General features: G+C 44.2%; 2 protein-coding genes across 2 annotated transcripts in view; both read left to right on the top strand.

Annotated features, from left to right (window-relative positions):
• The window catches only part of prpf8 (pre-mRNA processing factor 8), a 147,858-nt gene extending 144,408 nt beyond the window's left edge, over positions 1-3,450 (top strand). Inside the window, exon 43 of the mRNA XM_084328371.1 lies at positions 2,739-3,450. Within this exon, the coding sequence (XP_084184497.1) occupies positions 2,739-2,893 (155 nt within the window). The 3' untranslated portion in view covers positions 2,894-3,450. The remainder of the gene's footprint in view (positions 1-2,738) is intronic.
• A 483-nt stretch (positions 3,451-3,933) lies between these two features.
• rilp (Rab interacting lysosomal protein) overlaps positions 3,934-22,704 on the top strand; it is a 144,973-nt gene continuing 126,202 nt past the window's right edge. The window contains exon 1 of the mRNA XM_084328394.1: positions 3,934-4,483. Coding sequence (XP_084184520.1) covers positions 4,124-4,483 — 360 coding nt within the window. The 5' untranslated portion in view covers positions 3,934-4,123. The remainder of the gene's footprint in view (positions 4,484-22,704) is intronic.

The raw sequence follows: 22,704 nt of genomic DNA on the forward strand, positions 1-22,704 counted from the left end.
CATTGCACCGAGACAAATCCCAATCAACCATGTGTTGAAATGGCAAAGTATCTATCTATGACTGTTAGGGGTGTAACGGTACGCATTCGAACTGTACACCGTTCGGTACGACCTCCACGGTTCGGGGCATGTGTGTATTGTTCGGTTATTGGGATGCGCAAAGATGCGCAGAGAGGCAGTAACTAAGTTAGCCACGAGCTAAGCTACCTAATGTTAGCCGCGAGCTAACCGTGGAAACGCTCACAGCGAAGTGATTCCACAACACCAGTTCCATTAGTGGAGAAGGGGGGGGGGGGGGAGCTTTGAGGAGATTTTTTTTTTTTTATAATATATATATTTTTTGTTATCTTATGTTGTGGGACTTGTACAGCACTTTGGTAAACGTTGTTGTTTTTAAATGTGCTCTATAAATAAAGTGGATTGGATTAATTAATTAAGTAGCCCCTTTCGTGACTGTGACGCAGCCAACAAGGTTTCACTCGGCTGCGCTGCCTGGGTGCAGTGGGGCTGCTCTCACAGCCAACGACATGACATTACATAATTATGTTGCAACCTTCGTCTATCAAGCAAACAATTATATTTAATTTATCATTTATAATTATATCAGACAATGCACCTACAAAAGCAGATGATTACAATTAAATTAGCCAACTTGGTAACACATTAGTCATAGCAGCATAGGCATAGCCTTATTAATGTTTTGTGTGGCGTCGCCGTCGTGTACAACGATACTTACGTTTTTTTAGGTGATTTGACAAAGTTGTTGTAGAGTTGTGATATGCCATTTTCTTCTGGCACTCTGCTTTTTGGGCATTGTCTTTGCATATTTTTTTTTTTTTATCCACTTTTTCTCCCATTTTCTATATTTTCTCCCATCCCAATTTTGTATCATCCAATTCAACCCTCCCCTGTCATGAACGCTGTTTCTTGCCTCCCACAAGCCGGCTGCAATGTGGACTAAGTCATACATAGCACAAGTCCCCTCCGGTACTTGAGGTAACAGCAGTCGCATCTTTTCACCTGCTCACGCTGCCCCCGACACTTCCTTATTCTACTGCGCAGGCGCACCAACCGACCTGTAGGAGTCGCTGTCCACAACGCCCGATCCCCACCCATCAGTTTCCCACCCCCTAATACGGCCAATGTGTATTAGTATGAACGACTAGCTAAACTGAAAGCAATGTGGAGCGCTGCGAGCGCCTTGCCCACTACGCCACGTAGCTGCCTGTCTTTGCATATTTTAAAGTGTAACCACACGTCTGATGACTTGTTCGTCGACATGTCTGCTACACATGTCCTTGACCACGTGCTTGTTGTAGAGAGGTGGAGTCGAGGCGCCGCTTACTTTCGTTTTATTGGAATGGAGGCGGGAAGGCGCCGCTTACTTTCGTTTCATTGGAATGGAGGCGCAAGATTTTGGAGGCAAAATAATAAAAAAAATTAAAAGAAATTTAAGACAGCCCTACGTGTTACTGTTGACTTTTACTTCCTCATGTGACGTCACTTCAAATACGGCTACCAAGACACTCAAAAAGCAAAAGCGAGTCAATTAGGTACCATGCAGTGAAAAGCGGCATAAGATAATGTTTCATGCAATTAAAAAGTAAATATATATTTAGTACACGTTTTATTTATTATAAATAACATTGACTTTTCCTTTTTGATAAGAAAGTCTAGTGCTGATTGAGCATATGCATAATTTATGTTGATGGCCTTTGTCTATAATGTGGCCACAAAAAATAGAAAGGGTTAATTTGCACTAAGTTAATACTTTGACAAATGTTGCCTATATTTTTTAGTCAGTTCGGTCTTTGTGTGCCAAACATTATTTAAGGCAAACCGCTGTAAACTTTTTTTTTTTTTTACCAAATAAATTAGAAGCATGTTTAAATTAGCAATGCCTCCCCTCTTGCTGTACCAACATCTCTCCTAGCTCAGCCTCTAACCGGTCACTGTCAAAATAATGTGCCTGATGTCAAACTGCCTCATTCTTTCAGTTTTTGCATGACTACGTCCTTGAGAATAACTGAAAAGTTGGATTATTTTTAGGCTATATATTTTATGCTGATGTATGGTATTTTTTTTTGTGAGACACTGCTAGAAGAGGAACGAGTGGAGAGAGATGGGTGAGACACAGCTAGAAGAGAAACGAGTGGAGAGATGGGTGAGACACTGCTAGAAGAGAAACGAGTGGAGAGATGGGTGAGACACTGCTAGAAGAGAAACGAGTGGAGAGATGGGTGAGACACTGCTAGAAGAGGGAATAGAGGAGAGGGGTAGGTGAGGGACTGCTAGAATAGGGAAGAGAGGAGAGGGGTGAGGGACTGCTATGAAGAGAGGAGATGGGTAATAATAATACATTCAATTTGTAGTGCACTCTACATTTGGAAATCAAATCTCAGACTGCTACAGGGTAAAACGGGCTTTAAAAACAGGCAATTTAAAAACAAGGCATAAAAACAATACCAAAAAAAACCTATACCGAACCGAAAACCGTGACCCCAAAACCGTGATATGAACCGAACCGTTCCACCCCCTAATGACTGTATATGAAACCTTAGCCTAACGGTTCTACACAACTGACTTTAACTGACACCATTACATGAATGAAACCGTAGTCTACTTAACTGCGCGGCTGCGCCCCGATCACTTCAGACATGGCGGAATGGACCGTCAGTGGAGCAAATAGCTGATGCCGGTCATCATGTCATTAATCTGTCTGTCCTCCCCACCTGCAGGAGTGCGCCATGACCCCAACATGAAGTACGACCTGCAGCTCTCCAACCCCAAGGAGTTCTACCACGAGGTCCACCGGCCCTCCCACTTCCTCAACTTCGCCTCGCTGCAGGAGGGAGAGATCTACAATGCTGACCGCGAGGACATGTACGCCTGAGAGAGGGAGAGAGAGGCGTCACGCTGTCCTTTCATTGTAGATACAGTAGCTCCACCTGGATCACAAACGGAGCCAGCCTAAGTGCAGGCCTTGGAATATTCCTACAGAGTCAATGTGACTGCCCAAGTTACCAGTGACGTGGGAACATTTGTATGTGTGAACGCTTTAGGACCACCTTTTTAGGATTCTCTGAAAATCAACTTTTGGATGTTTTCTGTTTGTTTGTTGTTTTTACATATAACATCCCAAGGCTTCAGCATGATGGTGCATTCTATTTCAGATTGTTGTGACTTTTGCCACTGCATATATATATATATATATGTGTCTGTGTGTCGTTTTCTCCGTACTAGCTGTACTATTGACTATCTGGAGTTCATTTTCAAAAGGGTGAAATCCCATGTCCCTCAGCCCTTTTTAGAAATTGAAATTTAATGGATGGGAAAAGTATTTTTTTTTGTAATACCCCAACAGTTAATACCAATTTACTATGTTGTACTGTACATTGTGTGGCATTCTAGTTTGGGTTTAAATAAAGATCACCAGTTTTATAAATACGTGTTTTGTGTCCTCTGCTTCTTACTGTGCTTAATCATGGTCATGTAAGATGTGTAATGCGTTTCATTGGTATTATTATCACTCCTGGTAATATTGATGATGAAATAACTGCCTCAGGCTTTGTTTGTTTTTAGTTTTCTATTGTCGTTTTGGTACCTAGTTACACAGTCCATGCCGCTGTCATTATTCTCACCCCCCCCCCCCCCCCCCCCCCCCCCATTCAATCAGAGGAAACTCAACGTGCACGGCTCTCCTGCATTAGCGCCCGGTCGACCTGGCAAGCGAGTTATGTATCTCATATTACATTGGTTAGAGAAGTAGGAGGACTCATTCTGAAGCGACCATCAACAGACGGGCTCAGTGAGAGTAGGAGTGTCCCGTACAGTCGTAATATTACATTGCGTCGCCTTGTACTCCATGTTCCTTTTCTATTGCTTGGGTTTGTTTATGTTCGTACACGACGAAATGTGTGACGTGCTGTCGGATGATCTGAGGATCGAGTTAGAACGTGTCGCAGGCGTGGGTTGGCTATTATACTAGAACAAAAAGCTACAGACGTTTGTTTCGTATTAATAATGATTATACAGGCGATAGCGTTTTTTTAAAACAAATCTGTTTCGCTTTCACTGGGGCGTATGCTTTACGCCTTATTGATCAAGTGCACTTGTCTGCTGCATGGCTGCAGCGATGGAGATAACTACTTGTGAGAATCCGCATTCAGAAGTCAAGAGGACAGAAGGCTGCTTTGAAAAGACGTGCTCCTCTTTAACCCTGGATGATGTTTACGAAATCGCCAAACCGATCGGCTGCGAAGTGGAGAAACTCATCGACGGCTACGGCAAAGACAGCGTCCTGGGACTGGTGCCGAAAATAGTCAAAGTTCTGGAACTGTTGGAGAGCTTCGCTTCGAGGAATCATGTGCATAAACTAAAGGAGGAAGAGCTGCTTAGAGCCTTCGAGACGCTACAAGTGAAACAGCAGAAGAAACGCGCTGCGAGGGAGAGCGAGGAGGGCAACCAGAAGACTGAGATACGGGTGAGTTACACGTGTTGAGACTAACATGGTGAGTTACAACATGTGAGCGTAACATAATCATGGTAGCCTTTAATCCCCTCTGGCGTCGACAATGATGACAGACAGGCGCATCAGAGAACAACCAACGTCCTCTTCGGGAATGGAATGTTCAAACTGCACCCGCGGCTGCTGCGCCAACACGTCGTAATAACTTGTTACAAATTCATTGTTACATTCGAGTCTGTCCGTCAGTGCAACGTGTTGTTACAACAAGTGACAACCCGCGCGCATACATACCGCACCTACCGCCACTCAGTGTAAAACCCACCCGACCTGTTCTCACAATTAGAACGTTAAATATTATATTGTAAAAAACGTTATGCACCATTGGATTAATGCATGTCCTTGTAACCGCACGCTTTGTTTATTTGAGATGATGATGTGGATGTGTAATGGAAATATGTGGCTCCTAACTGACGGAGTGGAGTAATATCAAATATAACCCTAGATTATATGTTGCTAGGGTGACCAGATGCAAAACGTCCAAAAGTGGGACAACAGTAAGATTTTGGTGGGACAAAGTGGGACAACAGTACGATTTTGGTGGGACAAAGTGGGACAGATAGATAATGTAATTTTTTTTATTAGAATAACTGCCATGGTCTTCACTGAAATCAAAGGTTAAAGGTTAAATCAAAATAAATACAAATTAAATACCACCTAACATCTGTTTTAAATATTCAAACGTCATCACTTGACAGGAATGTCTTGTGTTTGATATTCCCTGTTAACACAGAACTAGGGAAAACAGTGTAGTATAATACAAAAATAATAATACAAATAAATTGTGTTTCTATATTAGAATAACTGCCATGGTCTTCACCGAATATTTAAATCAAAGGTTAAAGGTTACCACAGTCGGCTGACCTGTATGAATGAGAGTGTTGTACTGTGTGATAGACACTTGTTATCTCAGCTGCAGTGACCTTGTCCGTCTGGCTATCATTGTTTGGTTTAAAAAGAAACGTATCCATAGATCTGGATGTTTCTTTTTGGTGAGCCACTTTCAAGTGAGACTCACGTCCACTGTGGCGCTTCAAGTTGTATTCTCCTCCATGCGCAATTGAAAACGAACTATGACACAAAACACAGAAAGCCTGCTGCGGATTGCCTGCCATCTGCCTCACCCAGTCATGTGTCGTTTGCCAGTCTTGGTTGTAACTGCAGGTCAGTTTCTTTTTACTGCTTTCCATCTTGAACTAGTTCGCTTGTAATGTTGTTGTGTTTTTTTTGACCAATCAGATTTGCGATATGAGGTAGCGTCACGACTCAGTCTCAGTCACGTCACAAGCAGGCAAGCAGCACGCTAAAGTACTATAACCAATCAGAGCAATGTGTGTGGACAAGAGGCGGGTTGCTACGTTTACTGTCTGTAGGGAGGGGCTTTTAGACGCATGTTTTTTTTGGCTTCGAAAAGAGGGACATCCTCTCAATATGAGGGACGCGGGACATTTGGTCAAATGGTGGGACAGTACAACCAAAAGGGGGACACCTGGTCACCCTATATGTTGCTCAGGTAATATCACGATGCTCTGATGACTTGAAGGGCAGGGACGTGCACAGGACTTTAGAGGGGCAGGTGCTCCAAGGCTTAAAAGGGCACTATAGGGGGAGCTCCCATAGCTCACCTCATATCTCGGCGCTATTTCTGCGTCGGGGAAAACCATGCTCGTCACGGATCTGGGGGACACGAGTTTGATTCTCGGACCCGCCGTCATTTTCTCAGAATGTCTTCCCCTGCTCTACATCCCATTTTCAACCTGTTTCTGTCGGTCATGCTTGACCAGAAAAGCGATAAACGCTAAAAAATATAAGTTTTAAAAAAAGAAAAGGGCACTATAGGCCCTACCTGTGTGTTTTAACCGAGCACGCATAAAGCCGATTTTTAAGGGCCCTTTTCGGGCGGGGGGGGGGGGGGGGGGGGGGGGCTTTTTATGCTTTTTGGGGGGTTTTGGTGATCAAATATTGAATATTGAACTATAATAATCAGTGCAGGGGCTCACTTATCCTTGAAAGACACTTTTATCACTGACTTAAAAGGCCCATGTTAAAATGTAACACTCAAATCCAAACATGCTTCTCATTTATTAAAAATAAAAGGTTTACAGTGTTTACAGCCTTAAATAATGTTTGGCACACAAAGACCGAACTGACTGAAAAATATAGGCTACATTTGTCAAAGTATTAACTTAGTGCAAACAAACAATATGCTCAGCCAGCACTAGACTTTCCTTTCTTTAATTAATATAAACACACAAAAACAATGTCAACCATGTTTAAATTCCCTGATTGTCAGTTCTTAATGGAAAGATTCGTTTTCTGCTTGAAATTATTATGTTTCTGTCTACATTTATTTAGACTAACATTATTTAAATATTGAGTGCAACTGTGGTGGATTACGCAATTCGGTGAGTTGGAACTATCTATGGGTTGGCGCCGGGTCCCCACGGACATTTTAGTGTCACGCACCTTCAGCCCAGGCAATGTTATTATCAGCTCCGGTAACGTTAGGAGGTGATGGCATGCAGTGGGAAAGCGGCAATAGTCCCGGTTGGAGTTAGTAAAACACAGTTGTATGTTAGCCTTCTTGGATGTTGAATAAACGCCTATCATTGTCTTTAAACACCCCGCCTCTCAGACTCCCATTTCCTCCTCTGCTACAGTAGCTACGGTGACATTTCATTGACTGTGTACAGTATTAGCTTGCGGGCTGCGTCGGGCTACCATAGTTAAAACGTGCGTTGTGTTTACAAACTGCTATGGCATGATGTGTGTAGGCCTATGTAATGTTAATGGCTATGTTTTTAAAGTCGTAATGAAGATTGATTTAGATTGTGCGTGCCATTTTTACACAAACTGACTAGCACCTGGCTACAGTGCTGCTGCTGCCTGCAGCCAGTGCAGAACACCGGCTCCGCCAAATTAATTTTTTTATTTGCGCGTCATCTGAACCGTACGATACAGACGCTCCATTACCGGATAAATATATATATATAATTAGTAAACTGTCGGGGGCATTAAGTGCCCCCCTTAACTGATTTTCGAGGGCATTTTGTCCATTTTCAAGGGCATTATGCCCCAAGCCCCCGTTAATTTCGAACCCTGCCACCCACGCTATGCATAAAATATATAGGTCCGCGGAGAGGCATGCTGAGGAGGCCGTGCAAACTGCAATGGAATATGGGGCATCTCTCTCTCTTTACCTAATATTTTGATTCTATCCTGACATTTTTCAGTTGGAAGGGCAGTCTATATGCGTAACAGTAAAAAAAAAAAAAAAAAAAGGCACTTTTTTGATGAGGCTCAAAAAGGGAGGTGCTCAGCCACCCCTTGGCCTCTATGTGTGCACGTGCCTGTTGAAGGGTACGTGACATCACATCATTACTTCCGTCTTGCCATCAATGACCTACTTCACTCAACTGACTGACTCCACTGACTGACTGCACTGGTGAAGAATGAAATACAGTTACTCATCTTCTATGTCATTTTTACTTTACCTTAAGCTTAAGGCGTTCACGCTCTGGCTCAGCTCAGCCACATAATAGGCTACTGCAAGAAGACTACCAGTTCACATACAGCATTGGACACACGCCATTGTGGATTAATGGGACTATCGAGGACAGGGTGAGCAGTTTTAAGTACCTGGGAGTCCACATCACAGAGGACCTGATATGGACAACACACAGACATTGTGTTAAAAAAGGTGAAGCATTGCCTCTACCACCTGAGACAACTCAGGAAATTCAGAGTATCAGGGAAGATACTCCAGTCCTTCTACTTTGGGGCTGTGGAGAGCATCCTGACTGGGCACATCACTGCCTGGTTTGGCAACTGCACTGCCCAGGACGCGTGTATGCCTTCTACAACAGAACTTAGTTTCAGCGTTCGAGTTTTGCGCTCTGATTGGCCAGGTCATGTGACATGTGCGTGGGACAGCAAGTTCTGCGCCTATTTCCGGGTGTAACAGCCTGCAAACTACCTGGCGTTCTATCGCCATGCTCTAAGACAAACTCTAACCTTAACCAACTTCGAAAGAGTGCCTAAGCTTAACCGTCGGAATCAGGGCAGGCGTTCTATCGCCATGCTCTAAGACGAACTCTAACCTTAACCAACTTCGAAAGAGCGCCTAAGCTTAACCAGTGTAGAAACTTGCAGTCCCACGATTGGGCGTACATGTCACATGACCAGAAATGACCTGGCCAATCAGAGACGTGGAAACAAAGTTCTGTTGTAGAAGGCATTCAGGCGCCCAGGACAGGAAGGCTCTACAGAGAGTAGTGTGCTCAGCAGAGCGTAGGTACTATGGGTATTACACTACCACCCATGCAGGATTTATACAACAGTAGGTGCAAATCCAGAGCCTGCAGAATAATGAAGGACGCTCACCACCCCAACAATAGCATGTTCAAGCTGCTGCAGTCAGGCAAGCACCTCCGCATTCATGCAGCAAGAACAGAGAGACTCAGACTCAGCTTCTTTCCACAGGCCTCAGAACACTGAACCATAGCTGTCAACCCTACCGTTTTTTCCGGGATTCTCCTGTTTTTTCAACCCTCTTCACGCCCTGTTCACGGTTCACGTATTGGCACGTATTTTGTACTTATTAATTTTTACAAAATGGCTGCAATTCCCCTCCGTGACGACAGGTGGCAGCAGTGTAGATTAGAATGTTATCACAGGAAGTCAGACCGGGAGACGGTTGCGACCCGAAGAAGAATAAGAACAGCGAGCGGATTTGCTCAGAGCTCAGGGGAGAGACTGATGCACCGAGGGTGTCAAATCAACTTAGCCAGTGTCTCTTGATTGCCCACTCTGTGGCTTTTGTCTCTGGAACAAAGGGTTTGCAAATCTTCTGTGGATAAAACAATACAAAGTTACTGTATGTGATGCAGGAATGTGTAAATGTCTTGGTGAACAGCCGTTTGCTCTGTGCCTCCCTAAGGTTCACGCGTCCCCTCCTCCCATTCCTCCACGGAGAGCATGCCTTCACTCTGACGGCCAATTTCCTGAATGCGATTTATAAATATAAATTGATCCGTTTTAAAAGTTGTCGTGAATTGTCATGGTATGACAAATACAGTTACTGGTAACTCGCAGGCATTGCAGAGATATTGAGGAAAAACACAAAATCGCATTGGCTTTTTTTCTATCTCACATTTCTCTGTAGACACACACACTGTTCCAAAAATGATATTCCCACTGCTAAATTAATGACCATAGGTATTTTTTATAGCTTTAACGAGTTGTAGTATTAATATGTAGCCTACAGTGATGAAGGTATAAAGGCACTATGGTAATACATTGATTGATTGCTAAATTTAACAGATTGCAGAATGGGTACAATACAGTATTGCGCAATACACAATTGTTAAGGGGATGCAGACCAGAGAAGGACTTCCCCCATTTTCAATTCATAACATTTACAGTCAAATCATGTATACACCAATGGAAAGAGGAGAATGTTAGCTTTCCAATGATACCAATATCACCTTTCTACTCCAAATATAAAGCAAGTTATTACAATAGTTAGTTACTACATATCGGATGTTAGCAAAACCTTATTGTGGAGAAAAAAGCCTTCAAAGTTTTCAGTTAATTAATTAGAATAAATTTATTTAATTAATTTTTTCTTTTTTTTTTTTTTTTTTTTTAACTCACACACCTGGCCCGAGGGACAGAATGTCTGGGACATGTAAGTAGATCTCAAAGTAATATCCTGCAGGGACCCTCAATGGGGAAAACACGTACATAGGATGAAATCTGAGAACACACACTTAACGTTAGATCATACAAGTAATTTTCAACGCCTTGGCCCGAGACAACAAACACCATGCTATTTTTCAACATAGCATCAAGGATATCAATGACGTTATGCTGCCACCCTCAGTTTACAAAAAGTAACAGCAGTCACGTTAACAAAACTATAAGCTAAACTAACCTAAACATTTCACATAACTGTACCTGTGAATGGGACACACACAACCAGCAGGTCAAACAATACAGTCGGTCGCTCGCTCCAGCTTGCATCAAGCTACAGAACAGAAAAATGCACATTAGCAACTAGCAACATGTGCATAAAAGCAGCGTGCACTTCCGTCACCTCTCAGTCAGTAATAAAGGTATTTACACAAATTATCAGCGAACTAATTGTGGTCTACATAAGTTACAGTGAGTCATAAAATTATACTGATGACTTTTCCATGTGATCACTTAAATTATAGTATTAACAGTTTTTCTATACGGAGCGAGGAGCAGAGCATCTTACTCACAGCTGAAGACATCTTTCTGCTGTAGGTTAACCATAATGCACCGGTATTATGAATCGCACCACAAAAGCCTTGACTTTTTCATACCTGTAGGTGGTGCACTTGTACATTAAATAAAAGGACTTTTATTTACAATGGCTGCTTGACCCAAATTATTCACAATTTAACAATACTAAAACGGTATTACTAACATACTGTAGCTGAACATCATTCTTCACACCATTACAAGTGCATACACTACACTCACTCACTCACACACACCTGACCGAGGGACAGAAGGTCGGGGACATGTAATGTCCTTGGCAGTGTGCGATCCATAGCATCATCTTTGGGTGAGCCCCGTCGTCGGGGGGTGGGGGGGGGGGGGGGTGCGCGGCGCGCCTCTCAGCGGAAAAAAACTCAGAGCGTGTTTTTATAGTCACATATTTGTCATGTGTAGGTGCCGTTTTCCAGCAAACTCACCACTCTCGCTGCCGTTGAATTCGTAAGGGCTGCTACCACATAGTACATTTACATTTACATTTAGTCATTTAGCTGACGCTTTTATCCAAAGCGACTTACAAGTTCTGTACGACAAGCCATCAGGAAGAGCACAACTCTATCAGCTGAGTAACAATGTTCATCAAAGTGTTGAGTGCTACAGTGTAGGTTAGTTTATTAGGACAAGTGCATGACAGTATGGTTAGTTAGGGTTAGATATTTTTTTTTTTTTTTTTTTTTTTTTAATTCAGATAATGGTTGAAGAAGTGAGTCTTTAGTCGACGGCGAAAGATTGGACGTGTTTCGGCTGTCCTAACTGGGGTGGGTAGTTCATTCCACCATTGTGGGGCAAGGACTGAGAATAGGCGACTTCTCTTTGATGACCCTCCCGGAGCTTGGATAGGAGTAGGTCTGAGGCGGCCAGAAGATGCAGAGCGTAGGGGTCTTGAGGGTGTGTAGTTAGAGACCATTGACCGGAGGTAGGCGGGAGCAGTTCCCTTTGCCGCACGGTATGCTAGGTCAAGGGCCTTGAAGCGGATTTGTGCAGCAATGGGGAGCCAGTGCAGGTCCCTAAGAAGTGGGGTGACATGGGCCGACTTCGGTAGGTTTGAGATCAGGCGGGCCGCTGCGTTCTGAATGAGTTGAAGAGGCTTAGTGGCAGTGGCCGGGAGGCCAGCTAGCAGTGCGTTGCAGTAGTCGAGGCGGGAGATGACTGTTGATTGGACGAGGAGTTGGGTGGCTTCTTTTGTCAGGAAGGGGCGTATCCTTCTGACGTTGCTCAGGAGGAATCGGCAGGTTCTGGTTGTCGCTGCGATGTGAGCAGAGAAGTTCAACTGGTCGTCGAGGACAACACCAAGGTTCTTGGCGGTCGGGGACGCGGTCACAGCTGCATTCTCGACTGTGATGGAAAGGTCGGTCAGGGGGGAGGATTTGGCCGGCAGGTGGAGCAAATAGTAGTACTTGGTGGCATCCGCGGTAATATTCCTGAGATCGAATAGGGCTTCGGCTTGCGCGAACCAAGCGTTGGCACTCTGCGCAGCTTGAGTGAAACTGCGTTCAAAGTTCTGCGATCTGCGTTCTGTTGTTCAGTTGACATGTTCGATATAATCTCCGAAATACGTCCAAGGGTCACAAATGTAGGAATGCAGTAATGATAGCGTAGACGGAGTCGTGTTCCGATGCAAAAACGCTAGTTTATTACGCACTCTACTGTCGCACAAACAACACCCATTCAACTTTCACTGTCTCTCTTTAACTACGTCATCCCCCGCTAAGGGTCATGGGAGATGTAGTAAACACCACAAAAGGCTAGAATGCCGTGAATTGTGTCCCAGTAAGTAGCCACTACACGCAAATCATTAATCATACATCCAAAATAGCATACGTTTATTATTATACACGATGATGATACAGCTCCCAGGGGAGCTTTAGAGACCCCCAGGGGAGCTGATGTCTGATCTAGGGGAGCTATAGCTCCCCGGGCTCCCCTCTTGGATCGTACCCTGGTCCTTGGTCTCCTCAGTGCAATAGTCTCTTATCTTGTCGAAGAGGTACCATTGCCTTTTGGCATCCAGTCCTGGCCTCTCCTGCTGACATGGATCTTCCTGCCTCACCATTGCATCAGGGCGCAGTAGCTCAAACTCTTGCTCTGGTGAGTGTTGGAACTCCTTGGCCAGGACGACCCCAGGCTTTTGGTATGTGAAGCGGAGGTGGTGAAACCGCTTGATTCCGGGTAGTGGGCGGTAACTGGGGGATAGGAAGGTTTGCCAGTCATACGATGGCACCAAACCCTCCCCAGACTCCAACCCAACCAGCTGCGGGATGTTCACACCGCTGACTGTGCTTTGTCTCACTGCCCAGCAGATGTCTTCAAGGCAGGAGACAGGTGTGTGGCGGAACTTCTGCTTGAAAAGCCCAAAGCACCAGTCAGGGGCAAACTTGGTGTGACCCACCAAGAGGAAGTTCAGTGAGATGGTGTCATGCAGGCCCACCATGCAGCGCCAAGCACAGTACCAGAGCAGGTATCTGTTCTTGTTCTGCCCGGAACAATTGTCGCAGTGCAGCTGCAGATGCCTCTCCCCATGGCCATAGTGTGCAAAAAAATGGTGGAGGTAGCTGATCACTGCATTAGACCCTTTGCTGCTGCAGTGGGCCTCGTCGATCAGGTAGTTTACCTGCTGGGGTACTCCCTCGCAACAAACACCAAATACTCCACACTTTCTTGGCACAAGAAAATATACTGGGCCAGGCTGAAGAGGGTCACTGGGGTAGTGGACCTGCAACATTAAATGAAGAAATGTATCAGCTGAATGAAAGAATATTGTAAATTACAAATGGGTGATAATTCAATTACAGTAATTAAACTAACCTGCTGTGCAAAGTCAAAACTGTAATGTACAGTTACATCTCTACTGCATGGTGGGTTAGGGCCAAGCTTAGCAGAGAGATCCTCTACCACCACCTTGCATCTGTCGGTCATCCCCCGTAAGATGTCCCGCTCCTTTCCCACCAGGCGTAGGTGTTCCTCCTGCTTCTGAAGTTTGGCAGACTTCACACATTCGGGCAGGTTGGAGCTCCGATATATGGCCACGTTATGTTTTTGACACTGCCAGCAGAGGTCCGTCATTGGTTTGCCAATTACAATGTATGGCAGAAGTTGGCACCACATCTTCCGGAAAGTGCTGTTGCCAGCAGCACGATAACCTGAACAGTGAACACACAGTGATAAAATAAGACAGGTTCGTAGTAGCAGTAGTCCACTTAAGCAAATCAAGGGCCTAATTTATAATGAGCCATTAATCATTATTATTGTGAACATTTCAGTCTAACGTGGCCACATGGACTTGGAGTAATATGAAACCCTCTTCTGTTTGGCACTGTTCATGGGTTTAAAAAAAAAATATGATAACTTTTCTTTCTAACCATTAGTGCTGCTGTGGATGGTGCTGTTGTCATCATGATTGATGGGGACGTTAATATCACCCATGGCATTACTCTCCTTACCCAATATAACTTGGTCTATATATGGTTTATATTATTCATATATTTGTTTTGCTATTATTATTACAATCTATGTTATTAGCGACAGATATAGTGGTAACTGTGCTGGGTGAATTATTACTGCTGGTATCTTTATTTTATTTTATCTTTATTACCAGTAGTGTTGCTGTGTATGGTGCTGTGGTCACCATGACTGATGGGGACGATAGTATCACCATAGCATTACTCTCCTTACCCAATATAATTTACCATAAATTAAAGAAAGAAAGAAAAGGAAAAAATAATTGATCTCCCTGTTTCCCTTCCAATTTAGTTTTTTGATAATGCATTGGATAGTTACTAACACAGGGAGACCAATAGAGGGAGCTGTTTGACCAGCTAACATGTCACAACTCTGCAATAGGCAGAAAATGGGAGGTAGGGAGATGGCTATGTGGAATAAGAATACTATGGTATTCTACCCACGCGACCGTCTTCCGGGGGGAGGGAGGGGGGGGGGGGGGGGGGGGGGGGGGTATTTGTGTTGAATGTTGTCCAGAGCTGCCAGACTCATTGTTTAATTTTCATTCTAGTGTGCTTTTCCAGGCTGTTCCCATTATTTCAATTGTATAGCCTACATGTCAGGATCCACTCGTATAAATCAGACAGATATGAATAACATAACGCTGGTCTCGTGGAATGTACGCGGTCTTGGGCAAGCTCTAAAGCGGGGCAAAGTGTTTGCGCATTTAAAGTCTCTTAACGCTGACATAATGTTTCTACAAGAAACTCACATAAAAGCTACAGAACAGAGGCGACTGAGGGCTAACTGGATATCTCAAGTTTACCAGTCACCTTTCACATCCAAAGCTAGAGGTGTCGCTATTCTTTTTCGCAAGAATATCCCATTCCAGCTTTCCTCAATAGTCACAGATCCAAATGGCAGGTATATTATGATTACTGGAAACATACATTCGTTCCCTATCACTTTATTGAACATATATGGCCCAAACACTGATGATCCAAATTTCTTTCGCAAAGTATTTGATTTAATTCCAGACCTAGGCACCACTAATTTATTAATGGGTGGAGACTTTAATTGCTACCTTGACCCATATTTGGATAGACTCTCCTCCCGCACCCCAACAGCAATAGCTTCTGTCCTAACATTAAATAATTTAATTAAATCTAGAAACATAGTAGATATCTGGAGACTACAACACCCAACGGACAAAGACTATTCGTTTTTCTCGCATGTCCATAAGTCATACACGAGAATTGATTATTTTTTAGTGGATGCAAAATTAATAACTAACATTGTGAATACCAAATATCATAATATAATAATATCGGATCACAGTCCAGTTTCACTAGAAATAAAGCTTGCTTTGCCCAAACAAAGCTACTGTTGGCGCTTTAACCCGTGGCTGCTCACAGACCAAGAGTTTATTAACTGTATGACAGCTCACTTGGAGGAGTTCCTTGAGTTCAATGACACAGGGGAGGTCTCAGACTCCATACTCTGGGAGACTCTTAAAGCAGTAATGAGAGGTCATATAATTTCCTTTGAAAGTTCAAAAAAAAGGGAACAGCGCCATCGTCTGGTGGAAATCGAAAACACACTCCCGACCCTTGAACAGACTTACAGGAACTCTCTTTTGCAAGAAGACTATAATAAGATCTTGAATTTAAAGTATGAATATAACCGCATTCTTAGTGGAAACATCGGTAAACTCTTATTGAAGCTCAAACAGAGACATTTCGAACTGAGCGACAAACCAGAGAGGCTGTTGGCCAGACAGTTGAAAGGAGCACAGGCGAGCCGTGCAATCCACAAAATTTTATCTAAAACAGGTGATTTGTTAATTAACCCTAAGGAAATAAACAACCGCTTTAAAGAATTTTATTCAGAATTATACAAAACAAAGTCTCAGGCCACTAACGCAGACTTTAAATTTTTTTTGACTCTCTCAACCTGCCAAAACTGGATGAGTCATCCAGGTTAGAACTCGATTCAGATTTTTCAGAGAGTGAGCTAGTTGAGGCAATTAAGTCATTCCCCTCTGGTAAGGCAGCAGGCCCAGACGGATTTGGCTGTGAATTTTACAAGACATTTCACAAGACACTTGCCCCAATCCTACTCAGAATGATCAATGACTCCATTAAGAATAACAGATTTCCGAACTCTCTGTACGAAGCAAATATATGTATCATACTGAAGAAGGGCAAGGAGGAAACAGAGCCTGGGAGCTACCGGCCCATCGCCCTCCTTAATTTTGATCAAAAATCGATCACAAAAGTATTAGCCAATAGATTAGGGAGACATATTCCATCAATTATACACCCTGACCAAACAGGGTTTATCCCAGGCAGATTTTCATTTTGTAATGTGCGTCGGCTCCTGAACAATGTTTATACCAACCACGAGGACAACTCCAGAGCGGCCATTTTGTCCTTAGATGCAGCCAAAGCGTTTGATCAAATAGAGTGGCCCTACATGCTCGAGGCACTTAAAAGATTTGGATTTGGAGACTCTTTTATTGCATGGGTCAAAATACTATATCTCTGCCCGACATCCTCCATCCTCACTAATAATGATAAATCTGGACCTTTTGACTTGCAACGTGGGGTCCGACAGGGCGATCCGCTTTCTCCCTTACTATTCGACGTTGCTCTGGAGCCCCTCGCGATAGGAATCAGGAGCCACCCCAATATCAGAGGCATTAAGATAGGGGACATGGAAAGCCGGGTGAGCCTTTACGCTGATGATACATTGTTATATCTTTCAGACCCAGAAACCTCTGTTCCCCCCTTGTTAGATTTCATTGAATCATTTGGTAAGCTTTCTGGCTACACAATCAATTGGGGTAAGAGTGAGTTCATGCCTCTCTCGGGCGGCCTGAACTCAGACTTTCTTAAGGCTCTACCATTTAAAGTAGTAAATGACCATTTTTCATATTTAGGACTCCGAATATCTCGAAATCCCAAACTCTTATTTAGACTTAACTATGCTGACATGCTCACAAAGTTAAAACTCAACATAGAGAAGTGGAGGACCCTGCCCTTATCTATGGTGGGGCGTATTAACGCAATCAAGATGGTGTCTCTTCCTAGATTCTTGTATCTATTTCAAAATCTGCCAATCTTCCTCACTGCAGCATTCTTTAAGAAACTAGACTCTATTATTTTCCCATTTGTATGGGGATATAAAACCCATCGCATATCAAAAGGGCATCTGCAGAAGCCAACACAGGAGGGAGGCCTAGGCCTCCCTGTATTCAGGAATTATTATTGGGCAGCCAATGCTAGAGCTTTGACCTATTGGCAGAGGGGACTCTCGGGTGAGACACCATCTAATAACTCCCCCCTGTGGCTAAACATTGAAGCCACAGCAGTAAAAGGCTCCTCTCTCTGTACTTTACTTTTTTCTAAAACAGAATCCCCTCAAAAGCTAATTGGTGACAATTTTATCTTAAGGAACTCACTTAGGATTTTGAATCAGATAAGAGGTGTTCACAAGCCACCAAATGTCTGTATGTATACCCCTATATGTCATAACCACTCCTTTTTGCCATCTCGGACAGATGGGGCGTTTGCTGTCTGGAGGGACAAGGGACTCACGACCCTTGGAGACTTGTACATAGACAAACAGTTTGCATCATTCGACCAACTGAAAACAAAATTTAACATCCCTAACTCCCACTTTTTTCGATATCTTCAAATCAGACACTATGTCAAAGAAAAAATTCCACATTTTGAAACCATGCCAGAGAATTGCCCATTCTACGATCTCCTGAAGCTCCCTCCAGACTCCAGACACCTGATATCTCGCTTTATGTCCCTGTTTTCCACCTCTGTGTCCACTGACCATCTGAGAGATGCCTGGTCCACTGAGTTGAATCTAGAGGTGTCTGAGAACATATGGAATGAAGGTTTGACTAGAATCCAAACTTGCTCGATCAATGCTAGGTACAAATTGATTCAATTTAAAGTCATCCATAGACTCCACTATTCAAAGACCAAACTACATAGAATTTATCCATCTCTTTCTCCATTATGTGACAGGTGTAAAGTTGCAGAGGGCTCTTTAACACATCTCTTTTGGCTCTGTCCTCACTTACAAAAATTCTGGGGTGAAATATTCCAGTGGTTTTCCAGGGTCTATGGAAAGGACATTCCCCCTGATCCAGAGTTGGCACTCTTTGGGTGTTCAGAGACTGCCTTAAGGTACACGAGGGAGGAACAACAGACACTAATGCTCGGCATGGTAGCTGCAAAAAAAATGATTCTAACCGATTGGAAATCACCTACACCCCCGTGTTTCCAGAAATGGCTCAATGAAATGATCACAATCATACAGATGGAGAGGATCCGCTATTACAGATCCAAAGAGCACAACAGGTTTTCGGACATATGGAGCCCATTCATTGACTATCTGAAGGACAAATAACTGCACTCTGCAGAGACTCACCCCTGTATATCATGTTTGACCTGCACCTTGTAACACCTGGCTATACAACACACTTTAATGCTTTGAGTTAAGTCACACTGTTATTTTATTTTCCTGTCTGGCAGTCCTTTTCGTTTTTTTTTTGTTTAGTTTTGTCTGTTTATTTTTGTTCTGTCTCCTCCTTTTTGTTTTCTGTTCTTGTCTAGTAAACTGAGAAATAAAGTATTTAAAAAAAAATCATTATTATTGTCAAATAACACTAATTAATCAATCAAATGCAATGAAAGCATTTATTTTCATTTTGAATCATTTTTATCAACACAAAAAATATACATTCATAAAATATTGATAGATGAGTATTTATAATTTATGTGTGTGTTAAATGTAACATTTCTGGTGTTTCCTTTAATAATAAAAAAAAAAATGTGTCACCTGTTTGTATGTCTGCAGTCATAATAACAAGTATCTTAAGACAAAGAAAATATTAAGACATACACACCAGTTCTGTTTCGTATTCGCTCTCGCTCGGCATCGCTCTCTGCACTATCTCGCATATGTGCACGCGCACTGAATAAAGACCACAAATGTACCTTTAATCCCAATATTCGTCTGACCACACCCCTATCAGCTTACCCATATAAGCAGGGGTGGGGCCACCCACTCGCCTCCTTCTCGCTTTCACCACAAGGAAGAAGTGCCTCGGTAGATCCCCACACTTGACACCATGATGGAAGAAAGGATTAGGAGCAGCTTTGGGAAACAAGGATACGTTGACATCATATCTTTATTTTCTCTCTCACTATTTTCGAGAAAATACGGCGATATTGTCTTCGTACTGGAGTGTCTGGAAGATGATGATCATTCTAAAAACCCTCCACCGGTTTTCGTATTGGGAGCACGCCGCTGCATGCTTCTCAACTGCAGTTCCTTGCTGTGTTTGTTGGGGTGAAACCTGTCAGGCCACAGCTGAACTGTCGGACGCGCCGCTGTTGTGAGAAGCGGTGGGTTTCAGGTTGGGTGAGTACTGTTGCTGGCGGGCTTCACTTGTCTGTTAGTGCTATGGGGGCTACTTGACAATGTTTATGGAAACCGGCCCCAGGCTAGGGTCCTTTGTTCAGCCACCTAGGCGACAGAAGGCCTTGGTCTGAAGACCATTGTAGTTTTAACTAGTGGGCCGCGACCATTAACACTGGTGATCCCTGTGTGTTCTGGACGAGTGGATATCTCTCTGTCCCGTGTTTAAGCCCCTTCTTTCATATCCAAATGAGAGTATTCCTTCACGAGGAGATATGTGCATGGATGTGCGATAGCGGCAGATCCATGTTCAAGTCAGCTACACAGGCCAGTTTGGTATTGTGCTGATTCCGTCGGGTGTTGGTAAAATCACCGTTGTAAAGCAGTGTTGACATCTTGTTTCTCTTTTCTCTTAAAAAGTGAGGAGAGGTTCAGAACGGCGGCCTGTCTGGGTGAGTGTTATGTCATTGTATACATGTTCAGGTGATAGCTGCTTAGCTTACGGTTAGCCAGTCAGCTGTTAGCTGCTGCGTTAGCCTGCTGGGATCGCTGCATGGCCTACTTAGGTTGGGCCTACTGTTAGCCAGTCAGCTGTTAGCTGCGGCGCTAGCATGTCGTTATCACTAGGTAACGTTAGCTTGCTGCTATAGGCCAAGGCCTGGCGCGGGGTAGCTTTAGCTCCTCGCGCGCCGCCGCGAGCTCGCTTCTGGTCGCGTGCGCCGTTAGCTCGGCGTCTCGCGAGCAGGGGCAGTAGCGCCCGAACGGTTGGAGCGGCCGTTAGCTTAATGCTACTCTTTTGAACGTGCTTTGATTATAACATGTTTTACACTCTTGACTACGACGTCATCCTTGACAGGGGATGTTTGTCGACCCTGCCCTGAGCCTGGACGGGGATTGCGTCAACAAAGAGGACTGTAGCGACTGGTTGGAGCGACGACGCTGCCCAGTTCGAGCAACACAGGATCGGCTGTGTTGTCTACGGGGTCTTGAGTCTGCGCTTCGCTGATCTACGTTCCGGGTAGGACAAGGTTTGACCAGACCTTATAACACGTCTTCTGGTTTTACTCTTCTAAATGTTTTGTGAATAACGATGTTTTCCCAAAACGTGTGTTGCTGCAATGCATTTAGGATACGACGCGAGTTATGTGTGAACTGTTTTTGTCACTGGCAGTTAGCTTCTCCGTGCAAATCGGGTTGTTGTTACAGATGTGAAAATGATCTGGTTGTTGTGTGAGAAACATCATGGTGTTTATATGTACCGTGTACTCACAACTAAGGTAACTAACCTATGAAGCTATGCTTAGTGACAAGTGAGTAAAAGAATGTTCTTTTCTCAGCCTGTGATGACAATGAACGGTGTTCACATATTAACAGGTTTTCCTGTTTTAACTGGCCGTATTAAGGGTAAAATAAGAGGATTGTGTTTCCCCCCGGTTCCCTGGGGACTTTTTCATCCTCCTATCAGACATGTTGCACTACATTGTGTCTTTTGTGTGGTAGGGATGCGATGTAACCCTTAGCTTGATTGCTGAGGTTGTGCTAAAACTGCTGGAGAAACTTTATTTTCCTAAAAGAAAGGATTGTTTGGTCGCTGTCGTGTGTGCTTAGCAAGGCCTGTGGCCGATACTAATCGAGAATTATGTATTCTCTCATTATGAAAAACGGCGTTCCTCTGTAGAGTGTTTTTGCCATTTTTTGTAGGTGATGGTGGGTTGTGTGTGTCATGTGACCTACAACTGGGTTGGACTGGCCACAGAAGCACATGTGTATGTTGGACCGGGGCTCTTAGAGCCCTCTCTATTCTGTGTTTTTTCCTTAGTAAAAATCAGATAGCAGGTTAGCTCATGCGCTGTGTGGAGCTGTCAAACGCTTCATAGAGCTGACTATGACTGTGTCATATTCTCTTTTTGTCATTACATCGTATCATGGGTGTGGGGTCGTAAAGGGGTGAACTGGTAACCTTTCCTCTCCTCCTTGTTTCTGTCGGTCAGGGGTACACCCCCTGTCCTTCAAGGTTCCCGTCACGTGGCGGTTCGGCACGTTACGGGGGGGGGGGGAGGGAGTTTCCTGGTCCCACGGCCTGGTATATTGGGCGTGTGCACCGCAGGAATTCCCCCGCCATAGAGTACGTCACTGTGCGCGTCTCTGTTGGTAGGACTTCCGTGTGCTGTTCAGGTCCATGTGATGGATCTGTTTCAGGGGGGTGGTCAGGGCTCCTCCTCACCAAGCGCCTATTCGGGCCTTCTGTGAGTTCGGACTCCTTCTTCCATGTGAGGGAGCCTCCATCAGAGTACAGAGCCTTCCTCCTCAGATTGTCAAAGTGAGTGGACCCTCTAGAAGGTGTCCTATTCTATTGTATATGTATTCGATTCAATTCGATTATTGAGTGTGTATGGGTTCAGTGCCTCTTCCCCGGAGAGCCCTAAAACCAATTTTTTACATGGCTCAAGGTGCAATATATTCTTTTCAATCTGTACAGCTTGCGTGGGAAGTCTCTCTGGGGATCCCCGTCTCCTTCCTATGGGAGGGTGGTGGGATGTAAAAATGTGAAATTTTTTTACCCCCGGCTGTGTAGACTGGGATACATACTGTTGATGCTTCCTTCTTTTCTATTCAAAAAGTGTTGGAGTTAGGGAGTGTCACACCCCTCTTGTCGTTCCCCTGGGCGCCTTGGGGATTCAATGACAGGTCTAAATAGCCTGTTCATTGATGGGGGTGTGTCCCGACGCACGTATAGGGCTAGCTCGCTGTAAACAGGCGACTGACTGGCACGCCTTGGTTGCTTGTGGTTAAAACGGCGTTTTTATAAAGCAACTGAGATGGGGGTTTTTCCTCTTCCGACGACCAAATCCCACGACCTGGGTTGGTTTTCGACGGATTCTCGTTCATGTCTGGGGGATGATGACGGAATGGATCTGAACATATGTAGAGGGGTCTCACGCCCTTGGGGTGGGCCACCAGGCGCGGTTCGCCCGAACGTCTGGGTGGCGCCT

Source organism: Notolepis coatsorum (genome assembly GCF_963971535.1).
Source record: "Notolepis coatsorum genome assembly, chromosome: 1".
Taxonomy (NCBI): Eukaryota; Metazoa; Chordata; class Actinopteri; order Aulopiformes; family Paralepididae; genus Notolepis; species Notolepis coatsorum.